This window comes from Trichosurus vulpecula, chromosome 7 (genome assembly GCF_011100635.1).
Source record: "Trichosurus vulpecula isolate mTriVul1 chromosome 7, mTriVul1.pri, whole genome shotgun sequence".
Lineage (NCBI taxonomy): Eukaryota > Metazoa > Chordata > Mammalia > Diprotodontia > Phalangeridae > Trichosurus > Trichosurus vulpecula.
The window spans coordinates 162418468-162440942 of NC_050579.1; the positions used below are offsets into that span (position 1 = coordinate 162418468).

The 22475-nt window shown below is 37.4% G+C and overlaps 1 protein-coding gene across 1 annotated transcript in view; it reads left to right on the top strand.

The window, feature by feature from the left end:
* The window catches only part of LOC118856567 (prolyl endopeptidase), a 151131-nt gene that overhangs the window by 25175 nt on the left and 103481 nt on the right, over positions 1–22475 (top strand). The window contains exons 3-6 of the mRNA XM_036766940.1: positions 3–136; positions 613–743; positions 5249–5458; positions 7417–7538. Coding sequence (XP_036622835.1) covers positions 3–136; positions 613–743; positions 5249–5458; positions 7417–7538 — 597 coding nt within the window. The remainder of the gene's footprint in view (positions 1–2; positions 137–612; positions 744–5248; positions 5459–7416; positions 7539–22475) is intronic.

The following is a 22475-nucleotide window of genomic DNA, read 5'->3' on the forward strand; positions in this document are numbered from 1 at the left end:
AGGCTTTTGTGGAGGCCCAAAATAAGATTACAGTACCCTTTCTTGAGCAGTGCCCTGTTAGAGGCTTATACAAAGAAAGAATGACTGAATTATATGACTATCCTAAGTATAGCTGCCACTTCAAGAAAGGAAAAAGGTATGTGTCATTTTATTTTTAATTTGTTATTTAAAAATATTTTTCTAGGATATAGAGAAATGGTACTACAAAAATAGCATTTTATAAAAATTCATGCATTTATAAATTTTAAATGTGGGAATAACATCTCTTTGGCCGAGATCCATCTCCAGTTATAAAACTGTCCCTGAAAAATAATTGACTAGAAAAATATTTGCCAGGTGACACGAGTATGGATCCAGATTCTGAGGAAGAGTAAGACAAATTTCAATTTAAGTCATTACACGTATGTTGAGTACATATTACTTGTTTACAGTAGTGCATTGTGTCAGCACTCAAGCAGCTTTGTAAGGTGATTACTTATGCTCCTGTAGATTTCTACCTGAGCTGTGTGATTTTTAAAATTTTGTTTTTGCTGCATTTTTTTTTGTTTGTGTGTATTAGATACAGACATATCAACAAAATTTAACTACATAATGATCCTATCTGTCTTCCAGGTATTTTCATTTTTATAATACAGGACTGCAAAACCAACGAGTATTATATGTACAAGATTCCTTAGATGATGAAGCTAGGGTATTCCTTGATCCAAACAAGCTTTCTGATGATGGCACTGTGGCTCTTCGAGGTGAGCAAGCCTCATAGAATATCTCATTGAATTCCTAACAGTTTAGAATTAGATCTGAGCTAGGAAGACTCTTATAAATCATCGTTTTCAGTTGTGCAGATGACAAAACTGTGACTTAGAGGGATTAATTGGCTTGTACAAAGCTGTAGGTCATATGTGTCTGAGCCAAGTTTAGGATCCAGGCCCTCTGACTCCATGTCCAGTGCTTTTTAGAAAGCTGATACAGGCTTCTGTGTTATTGGGAGTGTGGATTGTAAGTCAATTCTTTCTTTTTATTTTTTTTTGGATGTGTTCATTCTATATCAGGAAAATAAAATTTCACATGATATAATCAAAATGCAATAGCAGGTCATGCTTTTCCATATTGATGATGGTATGAAGTAGAAATGGGAATCATTCACATGCTTTGTTTAGGAACTTAAAGAACAGTACTTGTCAAACATAGGAAAAAATAAACATATTCTGTTTTCTTCTCTTAGAACTGGCTCCCTACTTTGTTTGCAGTTCAATGATAGGTTGCTTTAAGGTTAGTCTTTAGTATAAGAGAAGCTGTTCATACAGCAACTAATACATTGGTACAGGGAAATAGGGATGTTGGAGGATCCAGAGAGAAGGGCTATACTTCACTTGAATCTAAGTGACCCATCATGTTTGGGCCATGGCTACCTAATGATTTTTATAATATGTATAATATATAGAATTACTTTGATTTCTCACAGATACTTAGACCTGTTTAGCTCTGTGTCTTTCATTCTTGTGACATGGAAAAAAACTTAGAGGCAGGCTTTTAAGTGTCAGAAGAGAAAATTTTATATGATGAAATACGAAAGAAACATCTCATGCTTAGGAGTATGGAGTATTTGTTGAGCAGTCATAATTTCTGGCTTGGAAATGTAGGAAAAAAGCAGCAGTCTTTGAAAGAAATCTTTTCTGTTAGCAATGACCTAACTTGTCTTAAGAATGATAGGGTGACTAATTTTACCAAGTCTGCATTTTGCTGATGTAAGTCAAATTGCCAAAAGGCTATTCCTCTGACAGTGGGACACCTTGCTGTCCTCCCTGAGAGTACAGATTTTTTTCACCTTATTAGTATTTTTTAATAGTTACATATAAAGATAATTTTCAACATTCATTTTTGTAAAATTTTGAATTCCAAATTTTTTTTCTCCTTCCCCTTTCCCTCTGCAAGACAACAAGCAATCTCATATAGGTTATACATGTACAATCATGCTAAACATATTTCCACATGAGTCATATTGTGAAAGAATCAGAACAAAAGGGAACAACCATGCGAGAGAGAAAAAAAAGTGAAAATAGTATGCTTCTATCTACATTCAGATTCCATAGTTCTTTCTCTGGATGTGGTTAGCATTTGACATCATGAATCTTTTGGAGTTGTCTTGCATCATTTTATTGCTGAGAATAGCTAAGTCTCTCGTAGTTAATCATCACACAGTGTTACTGTTGCTGTGTATAATATTCTCCTGGTTCTGCTCACTTCATTCAGCATCAGTTTATGTAAGTCTTTCCATGTTTTTCGAAATCAGCCTGCTCATCATTTCTCATGGAACAATAGGATTCCATTACACTCATATACCATAACTTGTGTAGCCATTCCTCAGTTGGTGGGCATCCTCTCAATTTCCAGTTCTTTGTCACCACAGTAAGAGCTGCTATAAATATTTTTGTACATATGAGCCCTTTTCCCTTTTTTGTGATCTCTTCGGTATACAGAACTTGTAATGGTATTGCTGCATCAAAGGTTATGCACAGTTTTTAGCCCGTTCGGCATAGTTCCAACTTGTTAACAGGTGGATCAATTCACAACTCCACCAACTATGCATTAGTGTTCCAGTTTTCTCACATCTTCTCCAATATTTATCACCTTTTCTGTCCTATTAGTTAATCTGTTAGATGTGAGGTGGTACCTCAGAGTTGTTTTAATTTGCATTTCTCTAATCAGTGATGATTGAGAGCATTTTTTCATAAGATTGGGGGGTATAGATTTTTAAGGAAAAATTAATACATAGGTTTGATACTTATTTTTGCTTTTGAGCCACACCTATGATTTCTTTGATGTAAGGAATTCTCTATGAGAAAATGCCCTTTGTCAATGTACATCAACAGCTCTTCTGCAGAATTATAATTTTAGAGTTTCCTGAAGCACTGAGAAGTTGAAGGACTTGCCCAGGGTCACACATCCTTTGTGTCAGAATTTAAACCTAGGTTTTCCCGACTTTCAGGTAGCTCTATCCACTATGCTTTTCTACTTCTCTCGGTTATTATTTCTAAAGAGGACTCTCTCACCAGCTGATGGGGAGGACACATTGCCTCTACTTGACACCATCCTGGGTGCAGTCCTAGGTGAAAGAATATGTATTTCTGGTCACCCTCATCTACTCTTAAGGGTTTGTCCAGTAGAAGGTGGGAAATTTTAATTTGAGGTAAAATTCTAGCATACTTGTCAGTGAAAAAAAAAAGTAGATTCATTATATTCCCTGTAGTCTCTTTTGTTTTATGGAAAAGCAGCTGGCATAGGTTTAGCCTTCCAGAATTCAAGATTTGGCACACTAGAGGAATTCTTGAAAAATTGGGTAGGTGTCATAGGCCCTTATTATATCAGATATTTTCAGAGATCCTTTCTTGCCTGCAAATGAATTACCACTTTGAGGCATTTTTCTCCAATAACACCTTTTTCTGAACCACTATTAATTTAATGTGTGCCAGTGTCTAGATGATAGTCACTGACCAGTGTTGAAAGTGAAATCTCAGCTTGAATTTGTGTCTGGAGTTTTAATACACAGTTACCTCATTTAATTTGGCATTTCAGGATATAATGAAAAGCCTTAAAATAGTCCCTGCTCTCAAGGACTTCTCAGTCTAATGGAGCAAACAGCACACAAATAACTATGTACAAACAAAATATATTGGTAATCATCTCAAAGGGAAAAACATAAGGAATTTCCATTGCATTTAAGATTGAGGCACAACAGATAACATGTTGCTATTTATATTATTTCCAATCAAAACATTTATAGCATTGTAATTATTGACTGATGATAGTACCATAGAATGTTAGAGCTCCAAGGAACCTTAGGAATCATTTGATTCTTAGGCATCTAACATACTGCCAAATGCTTGCTGCTTACCTTGCCCTGTTTGAGATAATTATTGATTTAAAAAAAAAAAACTAACTAAAATACTTAGCATTCAATGAGTTAGACTAGTAGGGTCTAACAGCTTGAAATTTCTTGCTGTGTGGTCAGACTACATTGTTTAGGTCCACTTTTCTTTTTTTACAATACGTTTGTGTGGCCTGCATACATAAGAATTTTGAGCTTTATATTCATTTCTATCACTACTGAGAAACTTAGACACTGCTGATCTAGACCATTCCACTCATTTTATAGATGAAGACACTGGGGCTCAGAAAGGTGTGCTGATATGCCCGTGGTCCTACCACCAATCTATGGCAGAGATCACTTGCCAGGTGAAATTTTCCTTTCCAACAAAGTCAGCTTCCCATGACCAGAAAGTCAGTGTAAAGAGAAACAAAATGTCTGAAACCATAAATTTTTTTATGGTTGCTTTCACATATTAGATAACCTAGACAAAAGGGAAAATCTCCAGTTCCACTATTCTTAATTGGATTCCAGCTGTGTGTGACATGGTACCAGGGGGTTATATAGACACTTAGAAATATTATATAAAATATTATATTAAATTGTGTTATTATGATATATGTAATATATATGTATGTTATAATTATATATTATGTGTAACATAAAGTATAAAATATTTTAAGTTATTAACCATTAAAATTAAATGAAAATTGAAGGGAAAAGTTATAATTCAGTTCAAAGATATTAATTACTTACATGTGCAAGGCACTGTATTTGCTAAGATAAAAATGAAAATGCCCTCAAGGAGCATTTAAACACACACACACACACACACACACACACACCCCTTAAAAGAAACTTTGCTCATTGATTAGCCCTTTCTATCTTCCCATGATCCTAAAAAACTAGCCATAGTACCACCAACCAAAAAACTGCTGTTTTTCCTTTCTTTTTTCCAGTTGAAGTGAGTAACATTTAAATGCTTATTTTTGCTTTAAACCTGGACTTGTGTAGTCAGAGGTAATGGGCCATATGCTTTAATGTTTGAATGCTCAGATATATGTTGTTATGAAGAGCGATCTCAGTCAGTTTGGAATCTATTCGCCAATATACAATGGCTACAAATAGTTTCTTTTATTTGATATGCATTGCGATTCACTCATTAATTCCCAAATTGTTGCCTCATTCCCTTTACAGTATAAATAAAAAATTCTAAAAAAAAAATTTTAGAAATGCTTTACTTTAAATATGTATTTTATATCTGAGATTAGTGTAAAATACCAATATTAGGAAGATGTTTTGGTTCAGAGAGCAAAAGAGTGTGTTGAAAAATGCTAACAATATTGTGTATGCTTCTGCTGACTTTTCCTCATAATCCCACAGGCTATGCATTCAGTGAAGATGGTGAATATTTTGCCTATGGCCTAAGTTCCAGTGGTTCGGACTGGGTAACTATCAAATTTATGAAAGTTGATGGACCCAAGGATCTTCCAGATGTTCTAGAAAGAGTCAAGTTCAGTTGCATGGCTTGGACCCATGATGGAAAGGGGATGTTCTACAACTGCTATCCCAAACAGGATGGAAAAAGTGATGGTAAGATCATGGTAGAAATGATGCATATCACAAAAGAAGGCTTTTTGAAGCAATTGATGACAAAAAGCTAAGTATCTTCCAGGGTTACGTCAGTCTAGGGTAACATTCCCCAGAGCACCAGTTATACTGCTATATTATGAAGGCAGAATTCATGATTTCGAAGAAAATCATGTATATGCCTGAATGGTTCAGAACCGCAGGATGTAAGGAATTCTCTAAGTAGAAGGCAGAAGAATTAAAGCATTTATTCAAGCTCCAAAGTAGCAGACCCATGAACCAGTGCCCCCAATTCGATATCCTGGCCAAAAGCTTCAAGGCCCAATAAGTCTGCCTCACAAGAGTAACCAGGCGGTTACAGAAAAACATGATGACATTAAACCAAATCATATTCGTGCTTCCCCCCTCCTGTAAGAAGATTACCCACTGGCCTCAAGCCCTTGCTCAGCACTCCCCTGTCTGCACTTGGGTCACCCCTGCTACCAGCAGCGCCTGCTTCTTCAGCTCCTTTGGCTTCTGTCGCTGTCGCTGTGACTGGCTCCAACAAGTCTCAATCTCCAAGCTGTGTTCTCTCTTCTTATACAGTTTCAGACATCATCAAGCGTCCTTTGAGCAACCAGAACTTAAGCTCCTATGATTCGCTCTGGTCTTACCACCTCCCCTGAGGACCCTGGGAGCTTCACACCCGCATCTGCTTAGCACCTAGTAATTAGGGGTTTGGGGCAAATTTAGGAGCAAAGGTCTAATCAGATCAGCAAAGATCTAATTAGCTGGCCCCACCTGGGGCCCCACCTTAAGCCTATTCAAATGGGTGGGAGAGAGCTTGTCACATACCAGTTGCACAGGAGGATTTTGAGAAGGTTATCACAGAACCTTGCAGTTGTTTAGTGTTGCTTTGGGTAGTAGCATTGCTGGAGGCAAATATGTTATAGAAGTTCCTTACAGCACGTCCTTACCTGCTCTTCTTTGACCTGTAATATGTTAGAAAGATAGTACAGAATGTCATCATCTCAGGTAGACTTACCTATCGTTCCTTTTCTTCTTTCTGCAGTGAGAGGAAGGATCATGGCTTGCTTGTTAGCCCTTGATAGGAGGAACCATCACAGTACAAGTCGTACTCTGTCATAGTTCAGAAATCACTGGCTTTTCCAGCTTCATTGATCTTGAATGTCGTAGTGGTTTTCTTTGCTTTCAACCTTCAGCTTTTGCTCCCTCTGTTTTGGATTCTTACAATATCTTTGTTTAGAGGCTGCCTTTGAAGTAAAAGAGAGCTCATTGGGCAGCAGGATGAGAATGTTGGTTGTAAGAAGGTTGGTTGCTACGCAACAGTTACCCGTGTTATGGGTGCAAAGTGCTCGAGAGATGTTGGAAATTTAGAAATTACTAGCTATATCAAATGTGTGCAGTTGGCATATGGTCTGTTGCACAGAGTGATTTTGTAATTGTGAAAAGAATAGCAGTTATTATTTCCTCTTAATCTTCCATTACAGTAATAATGATGGTTAGTGGTGATTGAGGTTGAGAATGCTGGTGTCCTTTTCTACTCTTGATCAGGCTGTACTAGTTATCCAAAGTACTTCAAATGCATTTTCATGCTGTTAGATGGCAGGGTCCTTTGAAATACCAAAGGCAATGCTGTAAGTGGTCTTATTACAGATATCTGGAATGGAACACGTAAACCACTAAGTATCCTAAAGTTGGTTATGTGAGGATATATCAATTTTATTTTCATTTAACAGGTGAGGTTGCTATTTTTATAGAATAAAAAGTATTAGGCTAAATGCTACTTTATAACGTTCAGCAATTAAGTATAAATAATATGTGGGCTAACTCCCATCTGTATGATGGGTGGAAAATAGTGGTGGACACATTACTCAGCTTTCTAAATGTAGGGCATTATCTGGAATGAATAGAATGGATCATAGAGGATGGCTTTAAACTGAATTGCTTAATTCTTTCAGGCACTGAGACATCCACCAATCTTCACCAGAAGCTATTCTACCACGTTTTGGGGACTGATCAAGCAGAGGATATTTTATGTGCCGAATTTCCTGATGAGCCAAAGTGGATGGGTGGAGCTGAGGTATTGTTTAACCCTTGGAGCATACGTTTTTACCCAGATTCCAACTACAGAACACATCTTGTGGATTCTTTATGTGAACATATTCATGCTAACTTTAATCCTCTCTGCCTCTGTGTCACCCAGCTTGGATAGGTAAATTTTAGGCTCATCTTGCTAAAAACCAGACCTCGGCAGTACTTCCTGGCTGTCTTCCTTCCTCATTCCCTCCCTTTCTTCTTTTCATAGGATCTTTCATTTCAAAATACCACTAATTAAAGTGGACTTTGTTTACTGTCACTTTGATGCAATAAGCATTACAAACCATTCTGTGTGATCAAGTTGACAACAACAGGCATCTGATGGAATTTGACTCCCCAGGCTATGTCATTGGTATTGGACTCATTTCTTAACTTGCATTTCACTCACAGTCTGTGGAAAGAATCCAAGGAAATGCTTACAGTACAAAATGCTCATGAGTCTCAGTTTTGTTCTGGGTAATAAGCAGTTATTTTGTTGTTGTTGTTTTGGGTATATTTTCCCATGGTGAATACATTAAATTATATATCTTATTTTTGTAAAATATAAATTGAGAGTAATTTTTCTCCCCTTAGAATCTTAGGATTTTAGAATTCAGAGGGACCTTTAAGGTCATCTAAGCCATTTTATAGGTGAGGAAACTGAGGCCCAGAGAGGGAACATAGGTAATAAGTGACAGAACTGTCATTCAAACACAGGTCCTCTGAAGCCAAATAGGGTGCTCTTCAGCTATACCACACTTTATCCCCCCAAATATAGAGGGAACATTTGAAATTTTTTTTCTACCAAAATTTTTTCTAGTACCCCAAACTGTGCTGAGTTTTGCTTCCTTCTTATTTGTTCATACCAGAGATATTTGGTAAAAGAGGAGTGTTTTCAGCTGGAAAGGTAAATCTGCTGCTGCTAAAAGCAAATGATGGAGTGTATTTCAGGAAGCATTCCAAAATCAGATGCGTATCGGTCTTTCTTTGTGAATGATTCTGGAAAATTGCCTACAAATCAAACTTTTGCAGTCAAGTCCTATTTCCCACATACTCAGGTTTTTTAAGATCCAGGTTATATTGTTTCTATGAAGAAATTTTTTTGAGGTGACAAAATCAAATGTCACGTATTCTTAATCACCTGAAGAAGAGAAAAGCTGTTGGTACTATAGGGATAGGGACTGAACCTGCGGTTTCATTGATAGAGAAGCCTCCCTTTACCAATGAAGGTAATCACCTTTTCTGCAACTTTTATTCTTCAAGAGTTGCCTAAAGCACTGAGAGGTGAAGATACTTGGCAAGGGTCACACAGCACTATGTTTCAGAGATGAGGCTAGAATCCAAATGTTCTTGACTCTGTGGCCAGCTCTGTCCACGATGCCAATTTATCTGTTACATAGGATGTTCAGTTTTAAGTTCTGATAGACTATTATAGTGGCACTATAATAACATTAACAAAAAGTGGCAGATTATTAGTATAAATCATCATAAAGATCTGAAGGAAATGTTCATAACCTTTTTTGTGTGTTGTGGACCCCCTGAACGGTCAGTCTAGTGAAGCCAGTAGACTCCTCAGGATAATGTTTTTAAAACGTATAATAAAATATATAGGATTACAAAGGAAATCAATTATATTGAAATACAGTTATCAAAGTATTTAAAAAACAACTTCATGGAGCCCAGGTTAAGTATCACTAGCCATAAGGGAAGACACTATCAGCTTAACTGAAACAAAACAGCAAACTGGGTTGAAAAGCTACTCGTCCTAGTAAAATCCCTAAAAACTTTGCTAGTGGTATGACATGCAGCTTTTTGGTCATTCAGATCCTCTTTGTAATCACTTTGAAAAAACTGCTGACTTTTAGGTGTTAGAAACTGTTTTGATCTGGGCAAGAGGTTAAGAGAAAGAACATGCAAATGTAGACAGACAATGATTCAGAATGCATCAGTACATGAATAAACCAAAGGGCATATTTACTGGACCACACACACACTGTCATAAATCAAGTAGTAACAGGAGCACACTGGCTCAGCACACAGTTTAATAAGACTTGTAAAATGAGTCTCATTAAAAGATGCATATAGAATCAGTGCCCTAAATGATGCAGTAGATTTACATCAGTCCAGATGGGCTTATGCTGGGTGTGGCCTATTCCTGCCCTGCATTTCTCAAGGGTTCCTAACTTGAAATGAATGGGTGAAGTGATTATAGACCTGTTTACCACAGAACCTTTGCAGCAAAGTATAACAAACTGCACCTTTGACTAGGAGTCCTTTCATGTTCACCAATGTATGGCAGTCCCAGAAGCTCAGGAATTAGACCTGAAGGCAGGCCAGAGGCATCCATTGTTGCCATGTGCTAATCAACATCGTATATTTTGGAGTGACCTACACTTCAGGGAGAAGCATTGGCCCTTTTGCCTATTGCCTGGAGGGTGCTAAATTTTCAGCCACGCAAATAAATCAAATGGTTACAGTTGTTTTCATTTCCAAAACACTCATGATGGTTCCTTTTTCTAAGCTAGCATTTGGTTTGGACTAGGTTAATGAATTTAGGTTTTTTGTTGTTTGGCAGCATCTTACGGTTTTCTTGATGTAGCGCTAGATTTAAGAGTCAAAGAACCTGAGGTTGAATTCCAGTTCTATTACATACTATTTGTCATGCCGCCTCTCTAGATCTCAGTTTCCACATTTATAAAATATGGATATTGGATTTAGCTACAGATTCTATGACTCTATAAATGTAGCCATTGGACCCAAGGAAGGTAATTTGTTAGATCTTTCAGCCTATACTGAATCTGCGTATAGGTATGTGTCTTTCTCTTTTTTGCCTACCACTTATATTTATGCATTTCTCTACTATCTAGATTGGCTCCATTCATTACTAGGTTCCAGCCTTATATCAGCCTATAATGTATATAAGTTCTTGGAGGGCATACAGACTGTTGCTTTTGTCTTTGTAATGCTGGCACCCAAAGCAGTGCCTACTACATAGGCACTTAGCAAATGCTTGTTGGTTGATAAGTCACTTAAACCTTTCTGGGGTTAGCTTCTTCATCTTGTAAAATGTAAGTGGTTGAAATAGATGGCCTGAGATCTCTTTAAGCTCTAGAGCTATGATCCTATTAAATCCTATGACCAGATGTCTTGAAGTTCCCTTTTCAGCCTGAAATCTATGATTCCACCTTTCCAACTTTTTACTACTCCCCTTTATGTACCCTGTATTTCAGCCAAATTCAACTAGTTGTAGTTTTCTGAAGACTACTTTTCCACTTTTCATTTTATTGCTTACATTGTTCCTTATACTTAAAATGCTGTCATTCAACATATACCTCCTTTTTAAAAATTTTATTTATTTATTTTTAGTTTTCAGTATTCACTTCCATAAGATTTTGAGTTCCACATTTTCTCCCCCATCCCAAGAGAGTTGCAGTGTGATATAGTTTTTACATATACATTCATATTAAATGTATTTTAACATTAGTCATGCTATAAAGAAGAATTAGAACTGATGGGAGGAACCATGAGAAGGAAGAAACAAAAAAAAAGAAAAAGAGCACATGGTCTGCTTCAGTCTGCACTCAAACTCCATGGTTCTTCCTCTGGATGGGGATGGCACTTTCCATCATGAGTCTTTTGGAATCGCCTTAGGTCCTCGAATTGCTGAGAAGAGATAGGTCTATCAAAGTTAGTCATCTCATGGTGTGGTTGTTACTGTGTACAGTGTTTTCCTGGTTCTGTTAACTTTGCTCAGCTTCAGTTCATATAAGTCTTTCCAGGTTTTTCTGAAGTCTGTCAGCTCATCATTTCTTATAGCATGATAGTATTATTCCATTACATTCATATACCACAACTTATGTACCTCCTTTTGAAATGTACTGTCCTTCAAAGTCCAGTTAAAATACTACCTTCTGAAGTCTTTATACCCTGGTTGGAAGTCAGGTTTCCTTATGCTAAACTCGGCTGGCTCTTTATACCCCTTATGTGCGTTTTTCTCATTCTGTATTAATTTGTTTCGTTGTCCTTTCCTTCATTCAGTTTTGAGTTTCTTGAGAGCAGGAAACTTGCCTTATTTATCTTTACATGGATAGGAAGAGTTATGCACTGCATGACTCCCAGGAGCATGTCCAGCTGTTTGATGAACCAGATATTAGAGCATACTCCTTTCTATATGATCACACTGGCCGAGGCCCTGCTGTACCCTTTTTTTGCTGAACTGACAGTAGAGGAGAGGATCTTCTGATATAGCCAGAACTTGAGCAGATGGCAGATGTTGGCTGGGGTGGGGTGGGGTGGAAGGGAAAGAGTGATTGGGAAGAAGAGGGGGAAGCCAGCAAGAAAGTGTCTCTACCTTCCCTTGTGCATCCTTTGACATCAGGGAAGAACTACCAGTGCAAAGTAAGGGCAAAGAGACCCAAAGGGGTCCAGAGTGGGCGGGGGGAAGCAAGTGCAAAACTAACAGAAAGCACAGGTTTGACCTGCTATTTCTGTATTTTGTATATAGTTAACGATTTCTTACTGATTGATTAAAAAAACCCAAATCATTGGCAAAATAAATTTCAGTTGCAAATGATAGCTATGGGCTTTAATATTTTATGAAACATCAAAAATATAGGTTCTGTTTTACAGCAGCAATTTACAGGTGAAGAGCAATATGGCATATTTGATAGAGAGCCTTCCTTATAATGAATGAGTAGAAAAGCATTTAAGTACTTTCTATTTATGAGGCACTGTGAAATGTGCTGGGGTTATAAATAAATTTAAGCAAGATGGTCCTTGCCTTCAAGGAGCTTGAATTCTAAAAGAGGAAGACAGCACATAAAGGGCAGCGAGAGTTGGAAATCAGGGTTGAGTGGAAATAACCGGAGGCATTGTAGCTTCATTCCAATGGAAAGAAAAGATGAGAGCTTACCCATCAGAACCCAGGGGCTGAGTCTGAGTAGGACTGGAGTGCAAATGGTTTTGAAATGACTTGGCAAGAAAGACTTGGGTTCAAGTTCTGCTTTTGAAAGACAGGACCTTTGTAACCTAAGGTAGGTCACTTAACCTCAGTATTCCAAATGACTTTCTAAGATAGTAAGTTGCAGAGAAGGTACCCACCTGCATAAGTAGAGAGGGAGTTTCTTTACCTAGGAGTGCCTTATTGTCAGTCATTAAGCATTTATTAAGCACCTACCATATACCAGGCATTGTGCTAAGCACTGGAGATACAAAAAGAGGCAAAAGATAGTCCCTGTCCTCAAGAAGCTCACTATCTAATTTCATTCCAGTGAAATCACAGATCTAGTCCCTTAAGTCACAGACACAAATAGATGAGAAAATACAGCTTCACAAATAAGTATGCAGGTATTTAGCACACTTGTCAGCCCTCTTTTTGGTAGTTCCTGCAGTGCCCAGAGTCTTACGGCTTGGACTAGTATCCAGGTCTTCTCGTCAATCTCCTTCCCTCCTAATATTTCGCTGTATTATGCTACCTCTCCAAGGCTTAGTTCTCAAGTTCAAATCTCTTTGCGTTTTCCTTCATTGAAATTTACCACACAGCCTAGGCTTTTTAGCTTCTATGCTTATGAGTTGAAGTCTCATTAGACCTGGTCCCTTACTCAACCTCAGACTCCCTTTTTGTCTTCAGAGCATGTCTACTTGTATATACTATCTTCACGTCAAACTCCACATATTCAAAATGTTCAGGATGTCCGTTAGAACAGTCACAACCCTACTATCAATCAGCGCATTTATTAAACTTCTACTGTGAACCAGCACAGTGGATGAATGAATGGAAAAAGCAACAATTAAGCACTTATTGTTTGCCAAACTCCAGAGATACTAATAAAAAAGTGAGATTGCCTGTGTTCCCAAGGAACTATCACTCTTAATTAGAAAAGACAACACATTCAGCTACTCAGTGAATGGCAAGGCCTAAGAATTCTTAGGTTGCTGTGTGACCTTGGGCAAATCACTTAACCCCAATTGCCCTGCCTTCCCCACCTCCAAAAAGAAGAAGAAGAAGAATTCTTAAGTTGTATCAGCAGATCAGGTGACAGTGCCCGGGAGTCTGGAAGGTATAGAGGCAGGACAGATGATAAGGCTAAGTGGACCTTGGGCTGCAGTGCGAGTGAATGTAAGGCCTGGTAGACTTATATGCACTAGGAACGGAAGACTTCCTGGTCATCTAAACAGTGTGAATTCTTATGTTGCACATAGGTGACCAGAGAGTCAAGAGAAGGGGGAAGGGAAGTTCACCTCAGTAGGTGGTTTTCCCACTGTGTAGAAAAACAAAAGTCCCTGACTCCAAGGAACTACATTGGTGCCCTGTTGCCTCTCAAACCAAGGATAAATTCTTTGTCTTTTCTCCTGTGCCAACCTTCATTTCCATTTCTTACCTTGACACCACCATTTTTTCCCAGTCATCCACACTCAAAACCTGGGAGTAATCTTTCATTCATACAGAATCATACGCAGACTCTATACCTGAACAAGACTCTTCTTTACAACATATCCAACATGTTGTTGTCCAGAGTTTGCTTGGTAACCTGGTGAGAATAATTCCTCTGCCTCTGAAGCTAGCCCATTCTACTCATTATTATCAACAAGTTTTTCCTTACATCAGTCTTAAATCTGCCTCTCTACACTTGGACCTTTTTGTTATTCCTGGTGCTGCCTGCCTTCTGGGGCTAAGATGAACCAGGTGAATCCTATTTCCATATGACAGCCCTACAGATAGATACTTGAAGACAACTATCAGATCTCCCCTAAGTTTTCTTTTCCCGGATAACATCTCTAGACCCACCATGTTTCCTGTCTTTTCATCCTACACTCCATTCTGTTTCCCACTATGATAGGTTCATAGATTTAGAGCTAGAAGTCACCTTAGAAGCTATGGAGTCCAGCTCCATCATTTTACACATATAAAAACAGACCAAGAGGTTAACTGACTTGCCCAAGGTCACACAACCGATCTGAGTCAGGATTCAAACTCAAGTCTTCCTTACTCTAAAATCAGTACTCTCTCCAGTATGCCATCTAGCTGCCAGTCCAGCCTTCCTAAAAAGATTCCTTCTTTTGTCAAGGAAGGTAGAGCCAAGATGATGGTTCCTGGATGTGCTGGAAAACTTTCTAGCTAAGAATAATTGTGAATGATTTATTTAATATAGAATATCAAAAGTATTGGTGGGGGGCAATTCTTATCTTTCTGAATCTGTGAATGATTGAATATCTTTTCTTTTAAAGTTAATTGCATTTTGTTTAAGGAACTAGAAATAAAGAGATGAAGTGTTTTTTAGTCCCTCTTCCAGCAGAGGGTGCTCTGGAATGAAGATTCCTGAAATATGTCAAGTTTCTTATAGAAGGATTAAGGAGACAGTGTCTCCCTGTTCTTGGTTTTATAATTATTCAATTATATCTTACAGGTTTATTTTTTCCAAATTTTAAAATTTACCAAATATTTTTATGCACCACCTACCTTTGATCTAATTGATATAGTTCATTTATTCATATGTATGTTAACCTTAACGTGTGTGTATATATATATATATGTGTGTGTGTGTGTGTGTATGTATACACACACATATATATACATATGTGTGTATTTATATATATATATACACACATATATACACACATGCAGAACTTTGGACTGCAGGACAGGTGCAGCTAATTGGGTTAAATAATGTTTCCAAGATCATTTAGAGAGTAAGAACAACTTGGATTCAAATTCTCAACCTTTAAGCATCCCATATGTCCCACCTTCTCCTGAAGTGAAGAACAGTCGAAATGAATTATTAAATATTTCTTGATCACGTCCAGCGGGCTTTCCACTGTGCTGGTTTCTGTGAACAATCAGTTGGTTCAATTTTTTCTTGTAATCAGTTGTACTAGTATTGTTTAAAGCTTCAGGAGCTCTGATATTCCTCTCTAGCATACACTGTTCTCAGTAGCCATTGCGAACTATTAGATGTGTGTATATTCTTAAATAATAGAGGTTTCAGGCCCTGTGAAGGATTTTCTCCCTAAAGTGATTTGTCTTTCACCCTTCCTGCCATTTCAAAGGTATTGTATTATATTCTGTCTGTCTGCTTCTGTTTCTGTTTCTCTCTCTCCCTTCTCTAATAATTTTGCATATCAGATTAAGCTTTTATTCAGCTGGTAACCACTTTCAGTTCCTTGTTCTGTCACAGAAAGTCCAGTTTTCCTTCCAACTCTTAGAATATGTTCAGTTCTTCATAGTTAGGATTTCACCGTTTGCTTTCTCATGATGCTGAATCTGTTTCCTAATATGAATGCTTGACTTTGTGTGACGCTTAACAGCTCATTTCTCTGATTAACACTCTAGATGCCATGGTAGTCCATCACTCTGATTAGTATTCAGGAAATTCTACTTTTGTGGAAATTCAGATAGCACAGTCTAAAGCAGGGCTTCTTAACTTTGTGTCATGGACAGCTTTGCAGTCTGGTGAAGCCAATGCACCCTTTCATGTTTTCAAATACATAAAATAAAATATAGAGGGTTATAAAGCAAACCAGTAATATTTAAATACAGTTGTTAATTTTTTTTAAAGGGGGGGAGCAAATTCACAGTCCCCAGGTAAGAACCTCTGGCCTAGGGGCTATAAAGCTGGCATGAATCTAAGAGGAGTTGTTTCCAGTCCTCAGGATCAGTTTGTGCTGATCCATCATGTTGTCCCTTGTGCCTCCTTGTGATAAATAGCTTGCATTTTCCAAGAAGCTTATAGAAATTAGGGGTGTATGTGGGGACTGAGGAACAGATTGAAAGTAACTGACCCATATAGTGATTGCACCTGCAAACTTGGCCCTTTTTGCAATTTAGCCAACTGACCACGGAGCGCATGAGTCCTGTAGAAGCACAAGGGATTTCAGATAAGTTATTTTTCTTTATGTTGGACAGGTTTTTGCCTCCCTGAAAAATGTAATTTTTTTCCTTAGAGAAACATGCTCTCATTTCAAATAATGCTTGAATTATTTTTCTTTTCAATGTGGTTCCACCAGGGAAACCAGATGATTTAGTTTAGTCTCTAGACATTGATGACAGACTAGTAGAAATGTGCATGTCAATGCATTGTCGTGTGATTACGTCATCACTTAGGTTCATTCTACTGAAATTGTCTCCATAGTTTTATCCTAAGACCTTGTGTTAGAGGGTTTGGAAATGGGTTCTACAGAGTTGAAGGAACCTATCTAGTATGTTGAATTGACATTTCAAAGCCTTTTTGAGACATGTAAGGACCATAGCAGTAATCTGAGTCCTAAATTAACTTTAGGGCAAGTACTTAAAATTAAATGGATTTTTTTTTAGTGATTGAGAACTGTTGTGAAAATAATCTGAAGTTCTTTTTGTGCACATAGTATTGTTACCTGTCTCAAAGCTATTGAAAAATATTTTTTGCTCTGTTAATCATCTCCCAGTACCGTACAAGACAATTTCAAGTGTTAACTGCTTTTTAGGCTATTTCCGTAGGTTCACTTAATTCTTCTAGCATAGCACACAAAAGAAAATCCTTTCTTCATTCCGAAGTAGGTATATGTTGATTTCAGATTATGAAAACTCTTTTCACCCTCTATTAGTTCATTTACAAATGAAAAAAAAAATACCCATATTCAAGAAATGGCATGCGTGTGGAGATTGGATTTAATGGAAGACTGTGCATTTGGAGTTCAGTGGCTCTTTGAATACAATTTTATATTGCTTTTTTTTTTTGTAAATAGCATATATGCTTGATGAAAGGACAAAGGCTCATATTTTTATGAATATTTTTCAAATGTCAGATATCAGATACAGTTTGGAAAATAGCCTTAGGTGATTAGCAGTTAGATCTTCAAAAGAAAAATTGCTTTTTGTTTTGTTTTTGAAACTGAATCTCTCTCTTGTGCTCTGGCTGGAAGTGCAGTAGCTACTCAAAGAGCCTGATGCCAGGACTGATTGGTGCAGAGACTTTAAACTGTGCTATTCTTCTGACCTGGGTTGGTTCATCCCTCCTTAGGGTTCCACAGATTCATCATATTGGTGTCAGACTTAGTACAGATGATTGGCTTGAGCCCTGCTGCAGCTCAGAACCCTGAGAAGAAGGGGTCACCCAGCTTTAACTTTCTCTGGTAGCAGAGGTTACTGGCACACATCACCACACTCAGCTTACTTTGGTTTTTAAATGTTCATTGCTACTTTTTTACAAACATCCCTGTTACTTCTACTGTTCTTGATTCTGGTTCCTTCTCTGTTTTAATTATTTTCTATTTATCCTGTCTATAGCTTTGTTCATATTTATTTCTTTGTTGTCTCCCCCATTCGATTGTGAGTTGTTTGAGTGCAGGAGCACTTTTTTTTGGGCCAATTTTTTGTGTCTCCAGCTTTTAAAACACAATACATGGCACACAGTAGGGGCTGAATAAATGTTCATTAAATGACTGACTCACTGATCCTCCTTGTCCATCTCTTCCCATCCCCAAACCCCACTGTTTTTTCTTTCCCATGATTGGAATTCTTCCTTACAGTAAGTATAGTTAAGCAAAACATAGTTCAACAATGGCCAGGACGAAAGATGTTTGCCTCTTTCCACACCTCCACCCCACAGCTTCTCTACTTAGCAGTATTCTAAAGTCGTGATGTTTTGTTCTGTTTTGTTTTTTCCAAGTTGAAAATAACTGACAGATATACTTATTTTGAGGTCACTTAGGAGGTATAGGCATTCATACATTGTGGAGGATTGGGATTCCTTTACAATTTACTATAAATTGAATTTTCAAAATGTTAATAGACATTTTCTGTAGCCCCTTTTGTGGTACAGCATGCTTGAACATTTCTGTGGGGTGGAAGGAAGTCAGAAGACTTGGGTCCATGTCCTTGCGACAACAGCTTTATGTTTCTCACTTGTAAAATGAAGATGATACTTGCATTTGAGTATAAAATTGCAGAAGGTTCTTTACAAAAGAACTCTATAGATGTTTTAGTATTACTAGAATAAAGAAAAGCACGAGACAGAATCTTTTGATTTTCCTTAAACAAAGTATCTTCTTTATCTGTGAAAAACCACAAAAGAGTCTATAACAGATCTGGAAAGGAATGCGCAACCAGAATGCTTAAGGGTCTTGGGATCATGCTGTCCTAAGATTCATTAAAGAAACTGGGGGTATTAACTTGGACATGAAAAGATTTAGGCAGTTAAGAGGAGACATGATAGCTAAGTATTTGAAGGGCTAAGAAGTGAAAGAGGAATAGCCTGATAGCAGAACAAGGAGCAATGGGTAGAAGTTGGAGAGAGACAGATTAATCTTGTTGTGGGAGAAAGTTTGCTAATAATTAGAGCTATCACAAATGGAATGGGCTACTTTTGGAGGGTTATAAACTGTTTCTCCTAGGATGGCTTTGAGAAAAGCCTGAGTGACCAGTTGCTGAGGGTGTTAGAAGGTGCATTCTAATTCAGGTATAGATTGGAGTAGATGACCTGTGAAGTTCTTCCATATGTGGAGTTCTGTGATTCTCTGTTATTTAATAATCAGTGACGTTTTTTATGTTAAAGACCTGTTGATGTTTTTTTTCCCCTGGTAATCTACTTCTGCTTTATCTTTTAAGGGTGTGCCAAGCAGTATACTTGAGTGACTGTCACGTAGTACCTATATATGCCCTCCTGTACTCTTTGCATACTTCTTTGCTATTTCCAATAGTTATTTAACCAGGACAGATGTAATGATGATTCTGTTTTTGCACCTCTGTAATTAACTTTTTCTACTTAGTTTCTAATCAGTAAATCTAATCAGTACATTTTGTTCCAGGTTGTTAAATTGAGAATGTTGCCATACTTAATCATCAACTTCAGACTTCACAAATGTTATTTTGTCATCATAAAATTTCAATCAAAACTGCCTATATTCAGCATTATGCTAGGAATGTAAGGAGATACAAAATTTGGAAAAGGGTCCTTATATGGCCTTTAATCTAATCGTGAAATAGAACAAAATAACTATAATGTATAATGGGAGCAAAATAGTGAATTGTAAAAATAAGTATTTTGTGAAGACTATGTAAATATAAATATATATGTGTATATATATGAGTTCATATATATGTATATATATACACACATATAAACATATGTACAGACACACATGTGTTTGTGTATGTCCAAACTGAAAATCCTTTTTAAACATTGAGCTCATTAAGGAGATTATCTGGTATCAGAATTCCTGCAAATTAAGTAGTTTTCGCAAAAATGCAAGTGATGATTCCTGAATCAACAGATGCATTTATTTTGATGGATTTATTTAGAATTGATTGGGTGATTTTTAAAATACTCATTCAGAAATACATTATAGTTTTTGCTTATTGTTTTTTACTTTAGGAAGAAATAAATTTAAGATGAAAGATGTGACACTTTTGGAAGTTATGGATTATTTTATTGTTGTCAAGACTATATTCCTGGTCCAGCACTTGGCATGGATTAATGTGTCTAAGAATCATATGTACTACTGCAAAAAATTAGTTATTTTAGTTAATCTCAAGTTGGGTAAAAAAAATTTCAACTTGTGATTGAGTATAAAATTGGAAATCATGCTATATCCTAAGTATCCTGTTGAGTCCTGTGTACATTTTCAGCTTTTTCTATTTACTTCTTACCTGGTTTCCTTAAGTCGCTAATTTTTCTGTGGCTCGACAATCTCCCTTTAATGCAAATCATGTCATTATTCTCCGTATTTCTTGCCTCTGATGTTTCAGGAATGTTTTGAAATCCCTTGAGTGTAAATGTTTAAATTTTGTGTTGGATTTTAGTTTTTAATGTGTAGGAATATACAGAGTTTACAATCTAAACTTTAAAAGTTTAGAAATAAAGGTCCAGATAAACTCTGATGCTCAAAATGTTGCAGTTGGAAAGCACCTTTTAAGATTATCTAGTCCAGGGATGGGGAACCTGTAGCCTCAAGGCCACATGTGACCCTGTAGGTCCTTAGGTGGCATTGACTGAATCCAAGTTTTACAGAACAAATCCTTTTATTACGGGGATTTGTTCTGTAAAGTTTGAATTCAGTCAGATGGCCACACTTGAGGACCTAGAGGACCACATGTAGCCTTGAGGCCAGAGGTTCCCCACTCCTGAAGTCCACAGGTTTCCAAAGTAGGTGATGTTGCCCCCTGGGGAGGCACTGAAATGATGCAGGGGAATGGTAGTAGTTTGAAATGATGCAAATCCTCTTACCCTCCCCCTGCCCCACATAAACGTTAAAGGGTTCAAGAAAGTGGATTTCCAGGGGGGTGGTGAGTAATTTTTTTTTAAAGGGGGCAGTAGGCCAAATAAGTTTGGGAACCTCTGAAGTCTTACCAGTTCATTTTATAAATGGATATTATGCCTCTATAAAGGTAGAATAGAAGAATGCCCTTTTTTGGTAGCATAGAGTTATAGACCTGCACCTGGAAATGACCTTGGAAACCATTTAGTCCAAACTTCTTATTTTTCATATGAGGTAATTGAGTCCCAGGACAGTTAAATGACTTGCCAAAATCACACAGGAAAGAAACTTTAGAAGTGGGATATTTGAATCCATTTCCTCAGGAAGGAGATTCGCTTTTATTGTACAGATCTTAGGGCTTAGAGGCAGGATAACCTAGTTCACATTTACCTCTTGCATTTATTAGCTGTGTGGTGTGGGCAGTTTGCTTTTGCCTCAGGCAACTCCTTAGGATTTAGCTACTGAGCTTTAGAATGATTTGATAGTCTGGGGGTGCAAAGTTTCCACTCAGGAGTATCATGGAAATGGCAGATCTTCTGCTTATTTTTGTATTCTTTCAGGAGTGGTTTTGAAGCTGGGACTTTTGATATGTGCAGCATGAGGTGCTGGTTACATTTTCGTACATTTTGTTTACTTGTCTTGGCATCTGACTGAGTTAAGAATGGAAGATGGCTATGGCAAACCTAATTGACATCCCTCAGGAATGTGCCCTGCGAATTCTTGCCTCAGATTAAATATCAACTGTTATCACATTTTTGGACTCTTAGGCAACCTGAGAAAAGCCTGCTAGATGTCCTTGACATAGCTGTCATCAAGTGTTCTTGGTCACCCTTGCAATGCATTTTTGTAGCCCAGTTTCAGAAGTTGAATAACATGTCCCTCCTTGACATAACCACCAGGGAGTGGTAAAACATTAGAACCATAAACTAATTGATGCAAGTTCTCTCCCATATTTTAATTACCAAAAAACAAAATTAGGAAATATGACTGATGACCACCTGTCATTTACAACAAAATTGCGAAGAAAGAAACTCTGCTTGCTAACTAGCATTTTAAAAAATCTTATCAACAATTTTCAGAGAAAAACAAAAAGAAAAAAGAAAAAAAAATATTGATCGGAACTAAGCATGTCTTTAAAACAGAATCTTTTTATACCAGGGCCTTGAGGCTAGCTGAAATAGTTGAATTTTTTTTATTAAAAACATTACACTAGAAGTGTTTTTTTCCTTTTTCTTTCTTTAAAAAAATTTCTAAAGATTGACTTTCCATCAGCAGCAGAATGTGTGTGTGTGTGTGTGTGTGTGTGTGTGTGTGTGTGTGTGTGTGTAGATAGGCGAGTTTAAGGGTTATGTGTTATAGCACAATAAATGCTGGACTTGGAGTCAGGAATATCCAAGTTTGAATTTTACCTCTGACATTACTTCATAGAGGACTTTGGACTTTTAGTTCATAGGATCATAGGTTTAGATCTAGAAGGAACCCCAGATACCATAAGATCTTAGGGTGATAGGTTTAGAGCTGGAAGAGACCTTGGAGATCATCTAGTCCCAAATGAGGAGACTGAGTCCTAGAGAAGTTGATTTGCCCGGGGACACTCTCCTAGTAAGACAGTGGTTTGGGATTTTTGATAACAGAACATAGCAACCATCATCAGATAACTACAAGAAATGAAAAATAATCAGGCCCTTTTGACTCCAAATCAAGCACTCTT